This window comes from Hippichthys cyanospilos, chromosome 2 (assembly GCF_059441005.1).
Source record: "Hippichthys cyanospilos isolate Australia breed blue-spotted pipefish chromosome 2, RoL_Hcya_1.0, whole genome shotgun sequence".
Classification (NCBI taxonomy): domain Eukaryota; kingdom Metazoa; phylum Chordata; class Actinopteri; order Syngnathiformes; family Syngnathidae; genus Hippichthys; species Hippichthys cyanospilos.
This window is the reverse complement of record NC_142370.1, coordinates 24,759,873-24,777,350: the sequence shown is the minus strand read 5'-3', so window position 1 is coordinate 24,777,350 and position 17,478 is coordinate 24,759,873. Positions and strand designations below refer to the sequence as shown.

At 39.4% G+C, this 17,478-nt stretch overlaps 1 protein-coding gene across 5 annotated transcripts; it reads right to left on the bottom strand.

Annotated features, from left to right (window-relative positions):
• Positions 1-303: 303 nt before the first annotated feature.
• On the bottom strand, positions 304-14,953 carry LOC148427976 (chemokine-like protein TAFA-4). Of its 5 annotated transcripts, none has more exons than XM_088408272.1 (6): positions 14,549-14,953; positions 13,862-13,984; positions 9,505-9,660; positions 7,809-7,933; positions 7,156-7,247; positions 446-641 (listed from the first exon to the last, which is right to left on the bottom strand). In XM_088408272.1, the coding sequence occupies exons 2-6, from the start codon at positions 13,977-13,979 to the stop codon at positions 593-595; spliced, it is 540 nt and encodes a 179-aa protein (XP_088264398.1). In that variant the 5' UTR covers positions 13,980-13,984; positions 14,549-14,953; the 3' UTR covers positions 446-592. The 5 variants fall into 5 exon arrangements, 3 of the variants coding, with proteins under 3 accessions (XP_088264397.1, XP_088264398.1, XP_088264399.1); XR_015864835.1 differs by lacking the exon at positions 7,156-7,247 and adding an exon at positions 3,911-4,030 and having other exon boundaries at positions 514-641; positions 14,549-14,906; XR_015864834.1 differs by lacking the exons at positions 446-641; positions 7,156-7,247 and adding exons at positions 2,945-3,775; positions 3,911-4,030 and having other exon boundaries at positions 14,549-14,906.
• Between the last annotated feature and the right edge of the window lie 2,525 nt (positions 14,954-17,478).

Here is a 17,478-nt window from a genome sequence, read left to right as displayed (position 1 = left end):
GGATGAGGTGCATTATTTTATGAAAACAAACACAAAACAGCATACTTGATTGCAACATTTTGGTCACAAGTGTCCACAGTCCCAATCCTCTCATTGTAACATCTACAAGAGAATGTTGTGGTACCACTGTGTGAGGGTTTGAACGCATTATTATTATTATTATTATTATTATTATTATTATTATTATTATTATTATTATTATTATTATTAATTCTTGAGGCCTACACTGAACTTTATTCTCAACTTGATTTTTCATGGAATTCGGTTATTCAAGTAAAGCAATGAACAAACTTAAATAACTAACCATTTTAAATGAAATTTATTTCAAGAAATGAAACACATGTGAGGAAATAAACATGGCTTCTCAACAGAGCCACGCTAGTTCTAGGTAGTGTGTACCAATGGTTCTCCCAACCAACTCATGATAGGCCAGGTCGAGGTCAACAGCGCACCATCACCGCTATGCACAGTGCTAATGGGGTTCTGCTTTCCCCTTCTGAGATGTCTAAGTGGACCAGAAGCCATCCTGGAAGCCATCCGGAAGTGGCTTTCAATGGCCTTGCCGAACTCCTCCCATGCCCGTCTCTTTGTTTCAGTGACTGCCGAAGTCGAATTCCCATTGTCCAAATGGTACATATGAGCTATAAATAAATACAATAAAAGTAAAGATACAGTACCTGAAAACTGAGTACAGCTGTAAAGAATTATACTTTGTTTTTTCCCACAAAAGAAGAAAAGAACTCTTCCATAGATGTCATGTATCTTTGAATGTATTCTTTTTTTTTGGGATTTTAATGTAAAACAACCATGAAAATCTCGTTTACCGCATGTCAAGTCAACACAAGTGGAAGATTTTGGACAGGAAAAAAAAGAATCATATGACGAATTAACAACGCTGATTAAAAGGGGCAAATTGTTCTTATACAAAGTTTAAGGTTCATTAATGCAAAACCATTTAGAATGTGCAATGGCATTGTGACTTGAAAGAAATTGATGCCATTAAATGTAAAGGCATTGCTTTCATTTTGCCTTTGACATGCTCATTAGGTATAATTTGTAGGATATTTCGTGCTGTACATGCACTTCACTTTTTTGTTGCTAAGCAATGCAGCGGGATATGAGCTGGGGCCAGGAATAGGATCTTAGAAGCCTCCAATTTCAATCACTCAACTTGGTGTGCACTGTTTTGATTTCATGATATAGTTATTATTTTAAAACACTGCAAAGTTTGCATGTGTTCGAGTGTATGCAATTGCTTGGGTGTTATGTGGCTTCATTGTTTTTTTTTTAAACCTTTGTTCTGTTTTTAGTGAGCTTTAATATTTGAGAAAACCAGTGAGCTTCGCCTGAGCATGATGAATCATAGTCACTCTTAAAAATGACTCTCAGCAGTGGTGGGTCACCGGGGCCAGCAAGGCCTTTCCTGCTGGCCTAACAAGAAAGAGTGTCAAAGATGAAGAGGTGTACAGCACCTGGCTCCGACATGATCCATACGTACTGACTGAAAAAGCTAACTGCACACCATGAGCGCTGAGCAGCGCAGATGAACCAGTTGTTTGGGGATGGGACTCACCCAATGTGGCTAATCCAAGGCAGAAGAGTCCTAATCAGGAAGGACCCCGAGAAGGGACCCATCCCATCCAACTCCCGGCCAATCACCTGTCTCCACACAACATGGAGGGCTCTGTCAGGCATCGTTGCGGTAAAAATGATCAAGCATGTGGCTCAATACATGAGTGAGGCACGGAGAGGAATTGGCAGTAACACCAGGAGAGCCAAGCACCAGCTACCGGTTGATAGAACAGTCGCCCGAGACTGTAAGAAGAGACAGACCAACCTGTGCACTGCCTGGATTGACTACAAGAAAGCCTACGGCTCAATGCGGCACACATGGACACTGGAATGTCTGGAACTGTATAAGATCAACAGGAACCAAAGGACCTTCATTGAGAACTCAATGGAAATGTGGAAGACGACTCCAGAGGCTAATTCAAAGCCCATTGCCCAAGTCAACATCTAATGCGGCATATACCAAGGCGATGCGCTTCCAAGGCGATCTCACCCCTGCTGTTCTACAGTCAGGTTCGGGTACAGATTACGAAGTGGGGCAACAATCAGCCACCTGCTTCTCATGGATGACGTCAAGCTGTATGCCAAGAATGAGTGAGAAATAGACTCACCGATCCACACCACCAGGATCTACAGCGATGACATAAGGATGTCATTTGGATTGGATAAGTGTGGCAGGATAGTCTCAAAAAGAGGCAAGATGATCCAGACTGAGGAAATTGACCTACAGGAGGGCAACATTGGTGATATCCAAGACAATGTTTTATCATTAACCGTAATGGTAAAATATTATATTATTAATATTTATGTTGTGCTTGTACTATTTTGGACAGTATCTAAAAAGACCAATGAATATGAAGTTGCTATCTTAAAGTGATAAAAATATATACCGTGATTTTATTGGTCAGGCCCACTTGAAAATAGGTTTTCTCTATGCGGCCCGCAAGCTAAAGCAAGTTTGACACCCCTGGCTTAAAGAATGCAGATACAGTATTGTACTTTAAACGTAACCGCTGCCGATGAAATGTGTGAATACGCTAATCTGCAGGGCTCGCATGATGTTTGTAAATCTGATCGATGACGTCAGTGTCTCCCCAGCCATGAAGCTCACCGCACGTTACTGGATGAGTGGTGAGCAAAGCTGGCAAACTTGGCAGATATTTTCCATCATCTGAATGAACTGTTCACACAAATGAAAGGATGAAACGAAAACATACTTATAAGTATGGATCAAATAAATGGATTCCGTTCAAAGGTGCAACTCTGGAAGCAGCATGCGGAAAGTGGAAATCTTGAAATGTTCCCACTCACCAATAATGGCAAGATGTTAATACTGCTGCACTGTGTGAGGCAATAGTTAAACATTTGAAAACTCTTGAGGGGAAGATGGGATTTTATTTCTATTCAGCCTTGACTGTGTCAGGGACCCATTCAGCTCAGCATCAACTGTTGCAAAGGGCATGACTTCACAGATCATTCAACTTCAACAAAGAGGTTCCAGTGAGAAGAGGGTTTTGAAATGATTTAACGTTAAATAAGAAAATATATATATATATATATATATATAATGACAAGTAGTTGTCTTTTTTGTGTTATTTGTTTCAGTAAAGACACGTAAAATGCAAACAGTGGCTAAACTTCACATGGACAACAAAGACAATATAATATAATTAATCTAGAAGATGAAGTAGTAATAACGCAAACCATTTTGTTTGTGGATACACTTTGCTCCTAGGCATAAAATCTTGAATGTTCGCCGCCATTACAATGAGTTGAGTTCCCTTCGCAGGAGTGCTGTGTTTGGTGAGATAAACAAAAGCGTGATGTAAATACTCTCAACAGTGAAGAAGCTCCTCATCGCTTTTCTCTCCACGATTAGCATTTCAAACAGTCCTTGTTTTGCATCGCCTTAATGTCTGCATGCTTGTCCGGTGGCCCATCCATTCTGCAGTCTGAAGGCAGCCTGTGTGCGTGCATATGTTTCAGGGCAGCACTGTTTTTGAGAGCACCTCTTCCTCGTCCAAAGGGACCTGACCTCTTTATCGAACTTCAAGTGTGTCCGTAGCATTGTTCGTTGTTATAAACCTTATACATTTTACAGTATTTTTGTGTTTTGATGGACGCTGCAAGCCACAAAGCCACTGGTTGGAGCCTTCTGAAAATCATAAGCGTTCTTTTGTAGTGTCTGGCAGCAGTCCCATCTCACCTTTGAATGAATGCACACAATGCTTAACATTTGCACTACTGAGTGAACTTTAAAAAAAACTTTGTCCAATACAGGATTACTCTGACTTTGTCTGACTAAACACAAGAAATATTGAGAAATGTTCCTGCTGTTTACTTAGTGTGGTGTATTCGTTGTGACTCCATTAGTCCCCGGGTCCAGAGGTACTTGAGTTTGCCTTCTTAACTCTGATCGGTGGAAGGAGCCGCTACGAAGCCCAGCTTGCTACCGAGCCACCTAAAAACAAAACATAACCATAGACTATACAAGTTAAATATGTATGCGGTCTGTTTTCAATGTGTCTCTCTTCCATCATCATCGTCTCTCCCATTGCCTGCCTGATCAGCAAGCTCCGTGGAAGCCTGATTACAATCCTGATCATTTGAATCGGATGTGTTGGAAGTGAGGAAGATGGAAAAAAGGCAGGATACAGCCCTTGAGGAATTGGATTTCCCTACCCCTGTAGTAGTTTCTTCAAAACTGCCACCCTGCCCTTTGGTTAGTGCTTTGCACACTCCTGGTATTCTCTCAATGCGCTTCAACAGGTAGTCGCCTGTGATGGTTTTCACTTCACCCGTGTGCCTTAAACAGCCTTAGTTTGTGAAATACAGTATCAGCATGACCCCAGGCAAAAGGATTTGTTTTGCTATGTGAAGTGTAATTGTGATAAACTGGGGATTGGCATCTTTTTCAGGTACTTTGATATACTTGTTGTTTTTTCTGCCTATTTTCTGCTGAATAAGTGCTGCAAAAAAGTAGTTTTCATGGCTGAAAGTTTATATATATATATATATATATATATATATATATATATATATATATATATATATATATGCCTTTTCCTTGTGCCATTGTTAAAAAGGATACAGTTTAAGGTATATTTTTGCATTTTTTTTATAGATTATTGTCTAATATTATTTACGGTCGGCGTGGCAAGTGGGTGCGCACCAAATGTTATCTCTCAACTAGGTGGGGCTTTGCAAGGTTTAATTGAGAATCACTGAACGAACCTGAGCATGTTGAACAGAGAACGAGAAGAAATCAAAATGGTTTATGTATGGAAAACTGCGGGAGATATTCTCGTTCTCGATGTTACACAGAACGTAATAGGGAGAAAGACCAGCAACTGTCATGCAATCATCACTTTCATTGAATGCAAAAAAAAGCCTCCAACACCATCCACACAGGATGTGAAATGTGAAAATCCCGTGTGGAATCCCCACACAGATAATTGACACTGAAGAGAGGATGTTTGAAAGCACCGTGGCAGAAGTGATATCTCTAGACAGGGAAACTGATCTATTTGCAATCCTGCCAGGTTTACTGCAGGGCAAAACTCTTGCCCCATACTTGTTTGTTATCATTCTGGATAAAGTACTAAGAGATGCTATTGTAGAAAGGAAAGAGAAATTGGGCTTCCACCTGATAAGAGTAGGAGAGAAACTTCATGCCGGGCCCTGGCTGCCCTCAATTTTGAAGGGAACACAGCAATGCTACGATGGTATAAATATGTCCGAATAATCACAACTAGCTCGGGAGTTAATGGTTTATGAGTCTTTGGAACAGGGACTCTCAAAATGAATGATGAACATCCAAATTTCACGTTGTTTCCCCTGTTTTTATTTGGTTAGTTTATTTGTTTAAAGGATTTGCACTTCAGGGCCATTGCAGATTTCACCTCCATTACACATCCAAACAGGAACTTGCTTAACAATATAGAAGAACCGAATTTATTGGATTGTTATCCGTTGCCGTTCATCCGGTGGCCGTCGACACAGGATTTGGGGGAAAACTCATTCCCAGGGCCGGATTTGCCCGTTTGGGTAAATAGCCCTCGCAGGACGGCTCGAAGCGGCGCTCGCAATCGGCACAAACGGCAGCGGGAAGGCAGCGTCGGTCTCAACCGCCACTTTTATTTTCGTTCTCCTTCCTCTCTCTCGCGTGATCAGCCACCCTCTCTCTACGCAACAGTAGTTGCTAGTCTGGGAAATGATCATCAGGCCTGTCTAAGATTCATATCAGCGTTTTAATTAGAGAGGAGAAAAAACTTGTAAAAACATCCCCTCAAATACTAAAACCTTAACGTGTATATTTACCATAAATTCTAAGCAGGATCATTAGTAGCACACGATAAAGAAGTCATGTTCATCATCGCGTTCGTTTTGATTAATGACAGACATGTTTTTACATGTAAGAGTTAAGCCTCCAACACGAAAACAAATTATTTCCGCCATAAATGATCCCCTTTGAATAAATTGCATTGTAATTAGAATGCAATGCATTTAGAGGTATACCATTTAATTACAGAATTTAACCCATTTACTGTAAGGTTTGCGTGGTGTTTACATGTCTGTGTACCCTGCGACTGGCTGGCTACCAGTTCAGGGAGTGCCTCGCCTACATCCCAAAGACGCTATATGCCCGCAACCATTGTAAAACGGCAGCCAGTTCTTCTATCTAATGTAATGTTGGAGCCACTAAAAATAACAATTGCAAATTAATATTAATTGCGTCATTACCGCCTTTTCACCAGAGTAAAAGTCTCTAGAAAAACAATTACAGTCGAACCTCTACATAGTGAACTTCAAGGGTCCGAGGAGAGAAGTTCACTATGAAGAGAGATTCACTTTATAGAGGTTTTCCTAAAATGTTCAGAATTCATTGATGAAATATGTGAATAATTTTTTAATAAATATGTAAATAATTTTATATACGTTTTTTTAAAAATAAATATGTAAATAAATGTACATTAAACAACTTAAGTTGTTTAAACACTAAAATCTAATGCGGTAAAACTAATGTAAAAACATTTTACATTGAACAAATATCTTTATTATTATTCAACAATAGTTAATGAATATATGATCATAATAAAACATGATCAGTGCATGTCATCAGCGCGGAGAAAGTAACTGTCAATACGAGGTTGCACGGTATGTCTACTTTTCACGGCAGATTCCGACATCTTAGAATTTTCGGAGGGATGACCAGCGGAGAAACGCGTGCGCAGTGGACGGCGGACGAAGTGAAAATGCAAGAGAAAGTCGCGGCGCGCGAGAGCGGCTAGGCAGGGAGGAAATCCCGACAGTGCGCCCAATTTTACAACTTCACAATTTTCGATAAGTTCAGATATTCACAATATAGAGGTAGATGCTGTCAAGGGACTGACTAATAGCATCACTATGAAGAGATTATTCACTATGTGGAGTTTCCCTATGAGGAGGTTTTACATACACGTCAAATATAGCTGTTTTGCAAGGGACCGTAAAGATTCGTTCACTATGAAGAGAGATTCACTTTGTAGAGGTTCACTATATAGAGGTTCGACTGTAATGCCTTACAGCAGAAAAAAAAAAAAATACCTTCTCAACTTCGGGGTTAGGCTGGTCTCACGGTAAAAACATGTTTTCATTTTTTGTGGAAAACCTGCTGCACAATCAGACAGTACAGAACGCTGCAAAAGAACCAAACCAAACATAATAAGAGTAACTTAGTAACAATTCAAAACATCCATTGGATTAGCTTTTTTGCACCCACTCTACCGCCGGATGGTATACAAAGTCGCAAGACAAGTGGGTCCCTTTTGATCAAGGCAAGCACGGCTGTGTGTGCTGGTTTGCCCCTGTGTCACAGACAATCTACAACAGCTCAACAAAAAGGCAATTTAAGGGAAAGCACATTTCTAAATGCTCGTCAGATTAAATTACACGGGTTTTGCTGCACAGTATTAGTTTACAGCTTTTATTTTTTCCATGTCTGTCCTTGCCCCATCATTCTTCAGATTACAGAGTTAGTCTTTGTTTGTCTGAGAGATAGGGAGCAGATGTGGCCACTGGGAGCAGTGACCACGTTTTACTCTTGATCCTTCTCTTTCAAAAGCAGAGTTTATGGTGTAATAAGTATTCCGGATGACTTTAATTTGCAAGCAATGCAATAAGGAAGGGGGATTGCCCATTGCGCTGTGCCACGGCATGTCGAAAGCAAAAATATTTGGTGTTTTTTCACTGTTCCTCACCTTGGTGGTCTTCACTTTGTTCCCAGAGATGCATGACCAGCCAGTCAGGTCAGGAAGCACTCGGCACTCCTCCCCTTCTACGCACGGCTTCATCTGACACCACCACTTCTGACGCACGATAGAGGCTGCAGGATATATGACACAAAGGCACATTTTAAATGAGAGCAGTGACCATAAAGCAATGTAGGCAAGTTAGTGTTGTGGTGGGGGGAAAACAAAAAAAAACACAAAATACCTGATCTTTATTAATCTTTATCATGCTATTTTGAGGTAAAAAGTTTAGGATGTATATGTCTGACATGTATAAATGACTTCTGCAGTCAGCCTTTCTCTTCTGTGGCCGTTGAGTAGTCATAGAAACAATATAGTGGATGAAAATAGCTTGTGCAAAAAACAAAATGGGGGGGTGACACCCTGAACTGCTTGCCAACCAATTGCAGGACACACAGGGACAATGTTGTATGCAAAATGTTATATGCCTTTGTTTTTTTCAGTTTTATACGGATGCACATTATCAGTAGTGACAAATTATCAGTAGTCAAACAATTTCCAGCCAGAAATAAAATTAATGTTACATGACCAATCTTTTGTTGCGGAATAACATACATAATTTAACGTATAAAAATATACAATCCAAGCCTACCACTACAACTGTATTTCCAAAGATTAATCAATCATTAGGATTAGGCACAGCACTCTCTTTTAAGTCTTTTTTTTTTCCATCCAAAATCTTTGTGCAGGTTCGGGGATATATGGCTGAAAAAATATTTAACAGGGGATACATCGTTGAAAAAATGTTGATAACCACTTCATTATCATAACTACCTTTAAAGTAGTCTAAAACCTAGTCTAGTGTTTGCAACCAAATTAACAGGCGTCATGGGGTGAAATAAAATAAAATAAAGAAATAAAATGAATGCTGAACTAGACTTGCACCGACACGAAAATTTGGACGTGCCCTTTTTTTGTGTGTGTTTTCTCTTTGTGACTGAATGATCATTAAACTGGGGGCAAGGCAAGCCCTGCTGCGGAAACACCCAGACAGGCACAACGCCGCCCCCAACACTGTCGACTAGACCAGTGCTCCTCAAATGAAGGGGAGCCCCTCCAGGTGATGCCAGTAGTTGGCGCGGATGAACCCAGGGAAAAGGCTTTGTTTTTGTCTTGAGAAGTGTGATTGTAATAAAATAGAAATTGAAATTTTTTTTTTTTTTTTTTTAGTTTAGTTTCAGGCACTTTGATGCACTTTTTTTTTCTGTAGCAGACTAAGTTGCAACCCGTATAAACGCTGTAAAAAATAATGAGGTTGTTGAAAATTGATTTATATTGCTTTTTTTTCTTTTGCTCATGTTAAAATGAGCCGGGCCCCACATCTTATAAAAGTTCCAAAAATGCCATTGTGTAAACAATATTTCTAGGGATTCTAAAAGAAACACTTTTAGGACTGTATTTGTAGACGTGCTTGTGCATTTGGGTCAGGCCTGATGAACATTATAATCGTCAGGAGTTAGAACATATGAACATAGTAAACTACTCCTTTCAAATTATATCCATCTTTTGTTTATTTATTTATTTATTATTTAATTGTTGAGGGGAGGGAGTGAGATCTCATGGATGGGCAGAGAATTGGTCATTTTAAACAAAACAACTTTGACTCATTTAATGATTATCATGAGAAAGTGAGTAGCACAATGACCTTCAACGCAAGAGGGCAGCGCCCTTGTTGTCCCTGCGACGTGTCCTTGGAAGCAGGAGCACTTGACGGTCTGAGAGCGTTCTTCAATCTTGTTCTTATTGCAGCAACGATGGGCCGCAACCACTTCGCAAGTCCCTGTCCTCTCTTTTGATGACACTTCAAAAAGGAGAATTTGGAGAGTGCAGAGTTTAAGCACACATTGGGGATGAATAGAAGACAACGAAGTGTCGTCATTCATGGCCGTGACACACAAGCGAGATTTGGTGGCATGCTCGTTTGCTGTGAAAGGCCATCAGGAGAGCTGACGAAAATTATTTGTATTACTAAATCCCCATCTGATTTTTGCCGACAGTGATTTTTTTTCTGTCGTTTTCACATGAATTCTGCATTCTTTGACCTCTTGACACACTGCCACAAGTTAGTTGAATGAATTTCCTTTAGGAATAATAACATCCAAATGACAGTCCAAATTAGAAATCGCATTTCTATCTAATAAGAACATCATTTTATTTCTTTATTACGAATTGATTGTGAACAAAATAAAATAACACAAGCATATTACAAATGAAACAATAAATAGAGAAAAGGTTTGCACGGACCAAAACAAACGACGGTCACAGTCGATCAGTCTTTTCAAAACCTCCCGATATTTCCTTACCTCTTCACGCTCTATCTCTTGGCCCTGAGGTGTAAAGTGTATCCACTTGGGTATTCCCAAAAGTTTTTGTTGAAAGCACCGTAGTGCATTGAGGAGCTCTCTTTACCCAAGAACTCAGATGTACAATACTGTATATTACACTCAGATGTCCCAAGCAGTTTTTAAAAGCACCGTAGCGCGTGTGTCCAGTCGTGCTTTGGCGCCTCCTTGCCGCCTTGGTTAACCCTTGTGGCATTACGTTACAAATTATGGAAATTCCTTCGATTTTTTTTTTTTTTTTTTTTTAACGATATCATTAAAGAATCAATGGAAAAATGGAAACAGGAGCTAAAGTTTCCAGCACATGAAACATGTAAAATTTCAAAATGCAACAATTCTGACATTTCTATGTGATTGCAGCTTGATGTGTGAGATTTTGTGTACAAAAATAATCACTGTCCAAATTTTGGACCATTTAAAACCATTATAATTACAATTTTCGAAATGCATTTTAGTAGGATTTATTACTTTGATTTTCCTGTGATTTTTGTAACATTCTATTGAGCGGCGTTCAAACTGTCAGCAAACAGAACATTTTTTGTTGACTCGTGTTTCACCTCAAGACAGTAAGTGGCGATAGAGACCAGTTATTGGCTATGTCTTAAAGTGTCATCACAGACTACAAAGACAGACCATCCTATTTTTCTCTTTTCTTTTTGTGGGTGTTAATGAATTTAGAGCTACATAGAGTATGTATGCATAAAACCGATGCCGCTGAACAATTTGAGTGGTTGAAGGAAAAAAAAATATTCATAAATAACTTTAATTATTACGCCCTTAAATGCATTTAAAAGATTTGGGAAAAAATGCAATGTGTATAGTTTGCAAAGTGTGTGCACAGGGGTAAAATAATTGAAATTTGCAAATCCAGTGTAGCTCCAAACACCAAATCGATCCTTTGCAAACAAAAGGCACTCCCAGCAGAACTATTTGCCGGGGTTAGCTCACACCTCTGGTAGCCCACTCACAAATATGGCCAACTCGGGACCGGTTTGTTAATAGCTACGCTACGCCTCTAGCCAAAGCCAGCACTGCGTAGCTTGCTTGTTAAGCATTGCACCGCCTTCCTGCAGTGAGCATCCACTCACGTTATGTTCAATGTGAGCCCGATAGATGGCGATCTTATGACTCGATTTGCTATTGCAGATGTCTATTAAGTTATACTGGCCGCTCACATATCCACCTGCGCTTGCGCAGAAGCTCGCGCCTTGTTGGTGCGAATGCCCTGGCTTCTGGCTAGAGCAGATTACATAAACCCTGGCGACAAGTTAGCGGAATTCTAATTGGTTAAAAACTCCAACTTAAAACTACAACACTAGAAGGAGCGTAACCAAATAGATACAATATGACACGAAAAGAACAGAATATGGAGAATATCTTCATAAATGGAAAAAAAAAAAAAATATATATATATATATATATATATATATATATATATATATATATATATATATATAGTAAAAGTGAATTTAAAATGAAATTGACTAATTATAGTTGTTATAATTATTATAGTTAGGATAATGATGTCAGGTTATGTTAGGCCAGCAGAGAAGGCCTTGCTCGCCCTGATGGCCCACCTCTGATATAAACGGACAATAAGGACAGTATCAATATGGCATTATTTGTTTTTAAACCAAAACGTTTTAAAACAACAAGCATTACAACAGCCACCCTCATTTGTTTTGGCAAAAAGTGAAACAAGTTAAACTAAAGCTGCTCTGAAGTTTAAAAAAAAATGAGTGTGTTTCTTTTACTATACTTCTATACTTTACTATACTTCTATACAAAAGCCAATACACTTAATGCAAGTCATTGTCAGTGAATAACATAAGGGATAAAACATCTTTCTGAACTATCAAACTACAGGAAGGTTAAGATGAAAAGAGGCAAAAGACAAATATAACTCGACCAGTGAAAAATCCAGATAAAATCTTTTGTGCGTAAGAGAACCTCTTTCAAGTGGAGTAGCTGCCCAAATTGGCAACTAACTGTGAACACGAGACCACTGAGAATGATTAAAAAAAGCAATGTCCAAAAAATATAACTAGAAATGATCATACTAAATTATGAACTCTACCTTCGGCCGATTGGTATAGCACTCACTCTCTAACCCCAGAGAAGTGTGTGAAGATGTCAAAATTACTCAAACTACAGTAAATGCAGGGAGAAGAAAATCAGGTGGAACAATGACAAAAGTGATGTTGCTCTCTTTGGTTTGTGCAATTACGTTACGACAATAAGTCGGTGTCATGATTTGTTTGAACTGCGATGAAATGGCCATGAACTAAAGAAAATGTTCCATTTTATACAGTATTTTTAACTGTGAGACATTTTATTGGAGGCAGTGTGAAAACTTCAACGTCGCTTGTAAGCGTATGTAAATCGTCGAGGCAGGGGAATGACAATCAAAGTAACCTAGGGCGCCACATTGGTGAAGGGTGGCACTGGCATAGAGTACAACAAAGCAGTTGCCACTCACTGAACAGAATAAGTCATACAGTTGGATAAGTAATTTGTTTTTTTTCCCTCTATCAAACAGAGCTGGATTTCACAACTGCCTAAATGTACTTATTACTTATATTTACTTATTCTTTTTGCAAAGTTTTTGTTTGATGGTGTTCCCAGAGATTTTTCAGATGTCAAATTCAATGTAAATTACAAAGAATACATTGTACTCGAAAAAATTTAAATTGGTACCAGTCTAAAATGGATAATATGTATATGTAATTAAAAAGTACACTTGCAAGAGAGTATATTCAGAATAAATCTACGTGTACATTTCATTCTGTTTAGACTGGGACTAAATGAAGTCTCGTTTGTGTGTGCGCGTGTGTGTGTGTGTGTGTGTGTGTGTGCGCGTGTGTGCGCGTGCGTGTGTGTGTGTGTGTGCGTGCGTGCATGTGTGCGTGTGTGTGTGTGCGTGTGTGTGTGTGTGTGTGTGTTTATTTATTCTTTTATTTTTAAAGAAAAATGTACTTTAGGACTGTATTAGGTGTGTAACAGACGTTTGGAAGTACTGATTTCTGAGCCTGTACAGCTAAGCAAACAAAGCAAAGTTACAGCGCTTAACACGTGGATGAAAGGCATCGGCAGTCAGTCAGTGCAGACAACTAAAAGATGCAAGATACATGATGGGACTTATCTGTCTCAATTTATAGTGCAGAGTGCACATGGATAGAAGTAATACAATAATGCACATGAAGATAAAAACTCATCTGACAGGAGAATAATAAAAGAGAAGCTGGTTTTGATTATGACGCCACAGATGATTCATGCGGATGCTTGGCAAGCTGCCTTTATATTGTTGTGCAGGCAATTAGAGGGCTAAAACCTAAAATCCTGCTTTCATAATTAAGACTACACTCAGAACCGTCTGGATGGCAGCATACACAGCAACACTCTTGGAACCCGGATGTGAATTCATCAATGAACTCTGAAACCCAGACAAAGTGTTGAAAAGAAATAATTGATAGTAAGGATTAAGAGGGCGTTGTGGCTGGAGTGCAGTGGGTGGATCTAGTCAAGCGCCGTACTTATTGGCAGACATTTCACATGCCGAGGGAATTGGAGGCTCAAACTCAAGGGGCACCCAAACAGGTGACCAGCGGCCCTAATGAGCCCCCAGGGCCGTGCATTGGTCTGGCTAGGTCTGCCACGTACCCGTCTCGCCTCTAGAGCTTCGGTTGCCAGCAGACCCTTGCCGGATGCACAAGCTCGCCACACAAAACAGGAGAAGACCCCAACGGAGCGCTCTTGCCGAAACATTTCCCGAGGTCATCTTGCCTGCAAACAAAAGAGACTTTACCACAACAAATGATGCAATCTCAGATGCTTGCGCACGTTTGTGCAGATGTGCGCAGTGATGATTCTTCCAGCAGGAGGTGGAGGAAATCCAAGAAAAGCTTGGTTAGAGTGGCTCCTTGCACTTAATTGTGAGTCATTAGCTGTTTGGGCTATAAACATCACTGCGCTCAGAAAACAAGTTGGACAAGGCTCGGAAAACAAGTCATACTCCGAATTAGTCACGCATAAACTAAGACAGCCACTTACATCAGGCTGTTCATTTATATCGAAAAGAAACTCAACCCTTTTAACCTATATTATTTCAAATTGATCCGGTAAGTATTTCAGCAGCAACTACATTTATAGCAGCACTTATACAACATCCCCTCCTTAACCAGCAGTTACATACAAACCATCAACTCTGTTCAGGGAGATCTGCATAGTGCCAACTTTTTACACTTATCTGGAGGTACGATAGATATACGTAGTTTGTTTGAAAGCTGAAACTTAGATGGCTAATGAGATGAGCAGTTCTTCCCACATGAAGTGTGGTCTTTTACTTACTTTTTCCGCTGCTGTTCAGTCACCACACAAATTTCTTCTTGAACTTCTTTCAGTAGTATCCATTCAAACGAACACTTCGCAAATATTGTAGTTGCAAAAAAAAAAAAAAAACTGAAATATAACAGGTGTAACTCCTTCGCACCAAAACCAAAAAGTTTGAATTACATTTTTTTTTAAAAAGAATAGAACAGAGCGCATGCTGCACTTTCACACATGAGCTCCTCTTCTTGGGGTGAGGCTGACCCAGGAAAGTCTGCCAGCTTCTGCAGGCGGGAAAATGAGAACTTAATCAAGACAGGAGCCATCTGTCTCCCGCACATTGAGCGCCCACTTTCATTAGCGCCTAAGAAGCTTAAAGTGCATCATGTTGTTGACATGGTGTCATAGGTTGCACACTGAGAATGGGAGGAGGAAAAAGAGGAGGTCGCAGGGACTGTAACTAGAATAATAAACTGGCAAATTCTGTTTGGTTCCAGGTAAAAACATCAAAATTGTGCATACATATGTTTTCCTAATTAGTGTGCACGTATCAAGCCCCAGTTTTGTTCCAGCTATTTGTCAGGTCATTGTCTTTCATTGCTGTCTACTTATGTCTGTCTGTCTTTTAGTTCCACTGGCTCCATGAGTCTTGTATTTTGTCGTTTCTGTTTTGTTCTTGTTGATTCGTCTCTAGATCTTATTGATTTGTCCACATTTACATACAGTGTAATTGGTGTGATATTTTTTTTAATGTACTGTATTATTTTAGAAAAACGATAATTGATCACATTTGGTGAGACAACTCTGATTTTCCCCAAAAAATTGGGGGTGTTACGGAACACAAACTGGAACGGTCACGTGACTTTGTCCTACTGATACAGACCTGTGTAAAACACCTTCAAATCAGATACTCCGCCTGGATTTCTGCCACCCGAACGAACAATCTGCCTCGGCCTGGGTCAGTCTGCCTGTGCACTGCCTCCCTGCCTCTGCCTCATTTGCCTGGCTTCGAATAAACCAGTTGTTCAGCACGGATTCCCGTCTCCCGTAATCACTCTGGTCCACTTCTCTGCTTGTGACATTTCCACCGCAAGTACTTGCCAAAAAACACAGAAGTGACGCCGGATGTCGACGAATGCTTCCATCGGCGACTCAGCTTTGTCCGTTTATATTATTTCTCATAGGTGAATCAAATTGAAGCATATTTACTTGAAGCACGAGGAAAGAGGGGAAAAAATATTTAAACTAAATAAAGTAAAAAAAAAAATAAAGTAAGACTTTAATCACTAATGTAATTGAGACATTGATTTTGAGTTGTGGCTTAACAGCTTCCATTTTAAAAAAAATGTGAGACTTGTTCAAATTGATGTCATTTTTTTGGTCAAGGTCTTATTTATTTATTTATTTATTTATTTATTTATTTATTTATTTTAATAAAGCTGTTGAGCAAAATGGCTCATTAAGGAGCACAAGCTTGTCTTCAGGCGCAACGCTGCTGCCATCTCCTGGTCAATATGAAAAATACAGATGCGGGCACTAGGACCATGTCTCTCACCCAGTAGGCATGTTAGACTGAACCTTTGATGCTTTGAACCTTGCGCCTTTGCTTTAGATGATTTGGACAATTTTGCGAAGAGTAAAGACGTACACTAGCACAGCAACGTGTGGTTTCTTCGTCTTGCCACAATACTTTAGAAATAAAAAAAAAGAAAATCTAATTGTTTTTACCCGTTTCCTTGCTCGTTTCGGATAACAAACGTCACACTCAATCAGAATTTTAAATTCGGTGATAATTTATTGAAAATAAAATGAAATAACTGGTCGTTTTACTATATTTACTATCGGTTTACAAACGTGATTTCTCAAGCCCAAATAAGACACTAACCAATGCGCCGTTAGAGGTCACTGTTGGTTCTTTAAAGGAAATATATTCGGCACAAACACATAAACCGTAATACACGATAGCTGTTGGATTTCATTCATCTGGTTGTACACAATAAATTATAAGATTTATATTTTACTATTAAAAAATAGTCAGATGATTGTGTTATGCAGACACTTAAAATTAAATAAATGCATTTCTGTATACGTGTTAAAATGGCAAGTACCGTGAATGCCTGACTTAAGTTTACTTGAGGAAAAAAAGTCAAAGTCAGTGACAAATGCTTATCAGTTCTTTGCTAAGTGCTTGACCTCCGAACACTATGGCGTGTATGAAAAAAAAATGTGGAAGTGATGTCGGTGTTCATTTTACAAAGGCCACAAAAACTACTCAAAAGTTTGTAAAACGCTTACCATGGCATACATGTGTATGCAAATTAGGGGCTGTACAATCTTTTATGACAGCATGAATGTTTTTCCAATATGTACTGTCAAAAATAACACCGACAAAAGAACTGGAGTCTGGTTTTTCGTCAGGAAAAAATAAAAATCATTTGGTCCTGCCTGCTTGTGTCAATGATAATTTGCCATTCAACAACTTGGCCAAGAATTGAAATGTGCCCTTTGTTGCCCCCGTTTAAAGGTTTTTGCTCATTACCAAGCTTCACGTAAACACTCATCTGTTCTCCTCCAATGAAAAAATTAAGTGATTAAACAAGTTGATGTCATGCTCTAAATGTCACTCTGAGTGAGTAGAGTAGAGCCTCTACTGAGAATGTGTATGTTACTTGAAGGCGATAACAGATCAAAGGATTTTTGACCCCCGCTGGCTTTTTTTACACACCAAGGGAAATTTCATGCACTGACATATATGACATATATGCTAAGAGGCTGTGTGACATCATAAGGAGCTCTCCATTTTTGGCTGACTGGTTTGATTCACTTGGGACTAAGATGAACTGATTACAGTTTACTACTCATAGGTCATGTTGTGAATCTGTACGCCTGTATTTCAAAAAGTGCAGCCCCTGTAATTACTAATAGCATGCATACAAGACAAGTAAAAATGT

What these genes read in the sequence shown, in the direction of transcription:
- LOC148427976 (XM_088408271.1), bottom strand. Translation starts at nt 13,979, where the DNA reads ATGACCTCGGGAAATGTTTCGGCAAGAGCGCTCCGTTGGGGTCTTCTC. An exon ending in AAGCTCTAGAGGCGAGACGG is followed by an intron (nt 9,661 to 13,861) that starts GTACGTGGCAGA and finishes TCCTTTTTGAAG; the next exon opens with TGTCATCAAAAGAGAGGACA. An exon ending in ACAAAGTGAAGACCACCAAG is followed by an intron (nt 642 to 7,808) that starts GTGAGGAACAGT and finishes ATTTATTTATAG; the next exon opens with CTCATATGTACCATTTGGAC.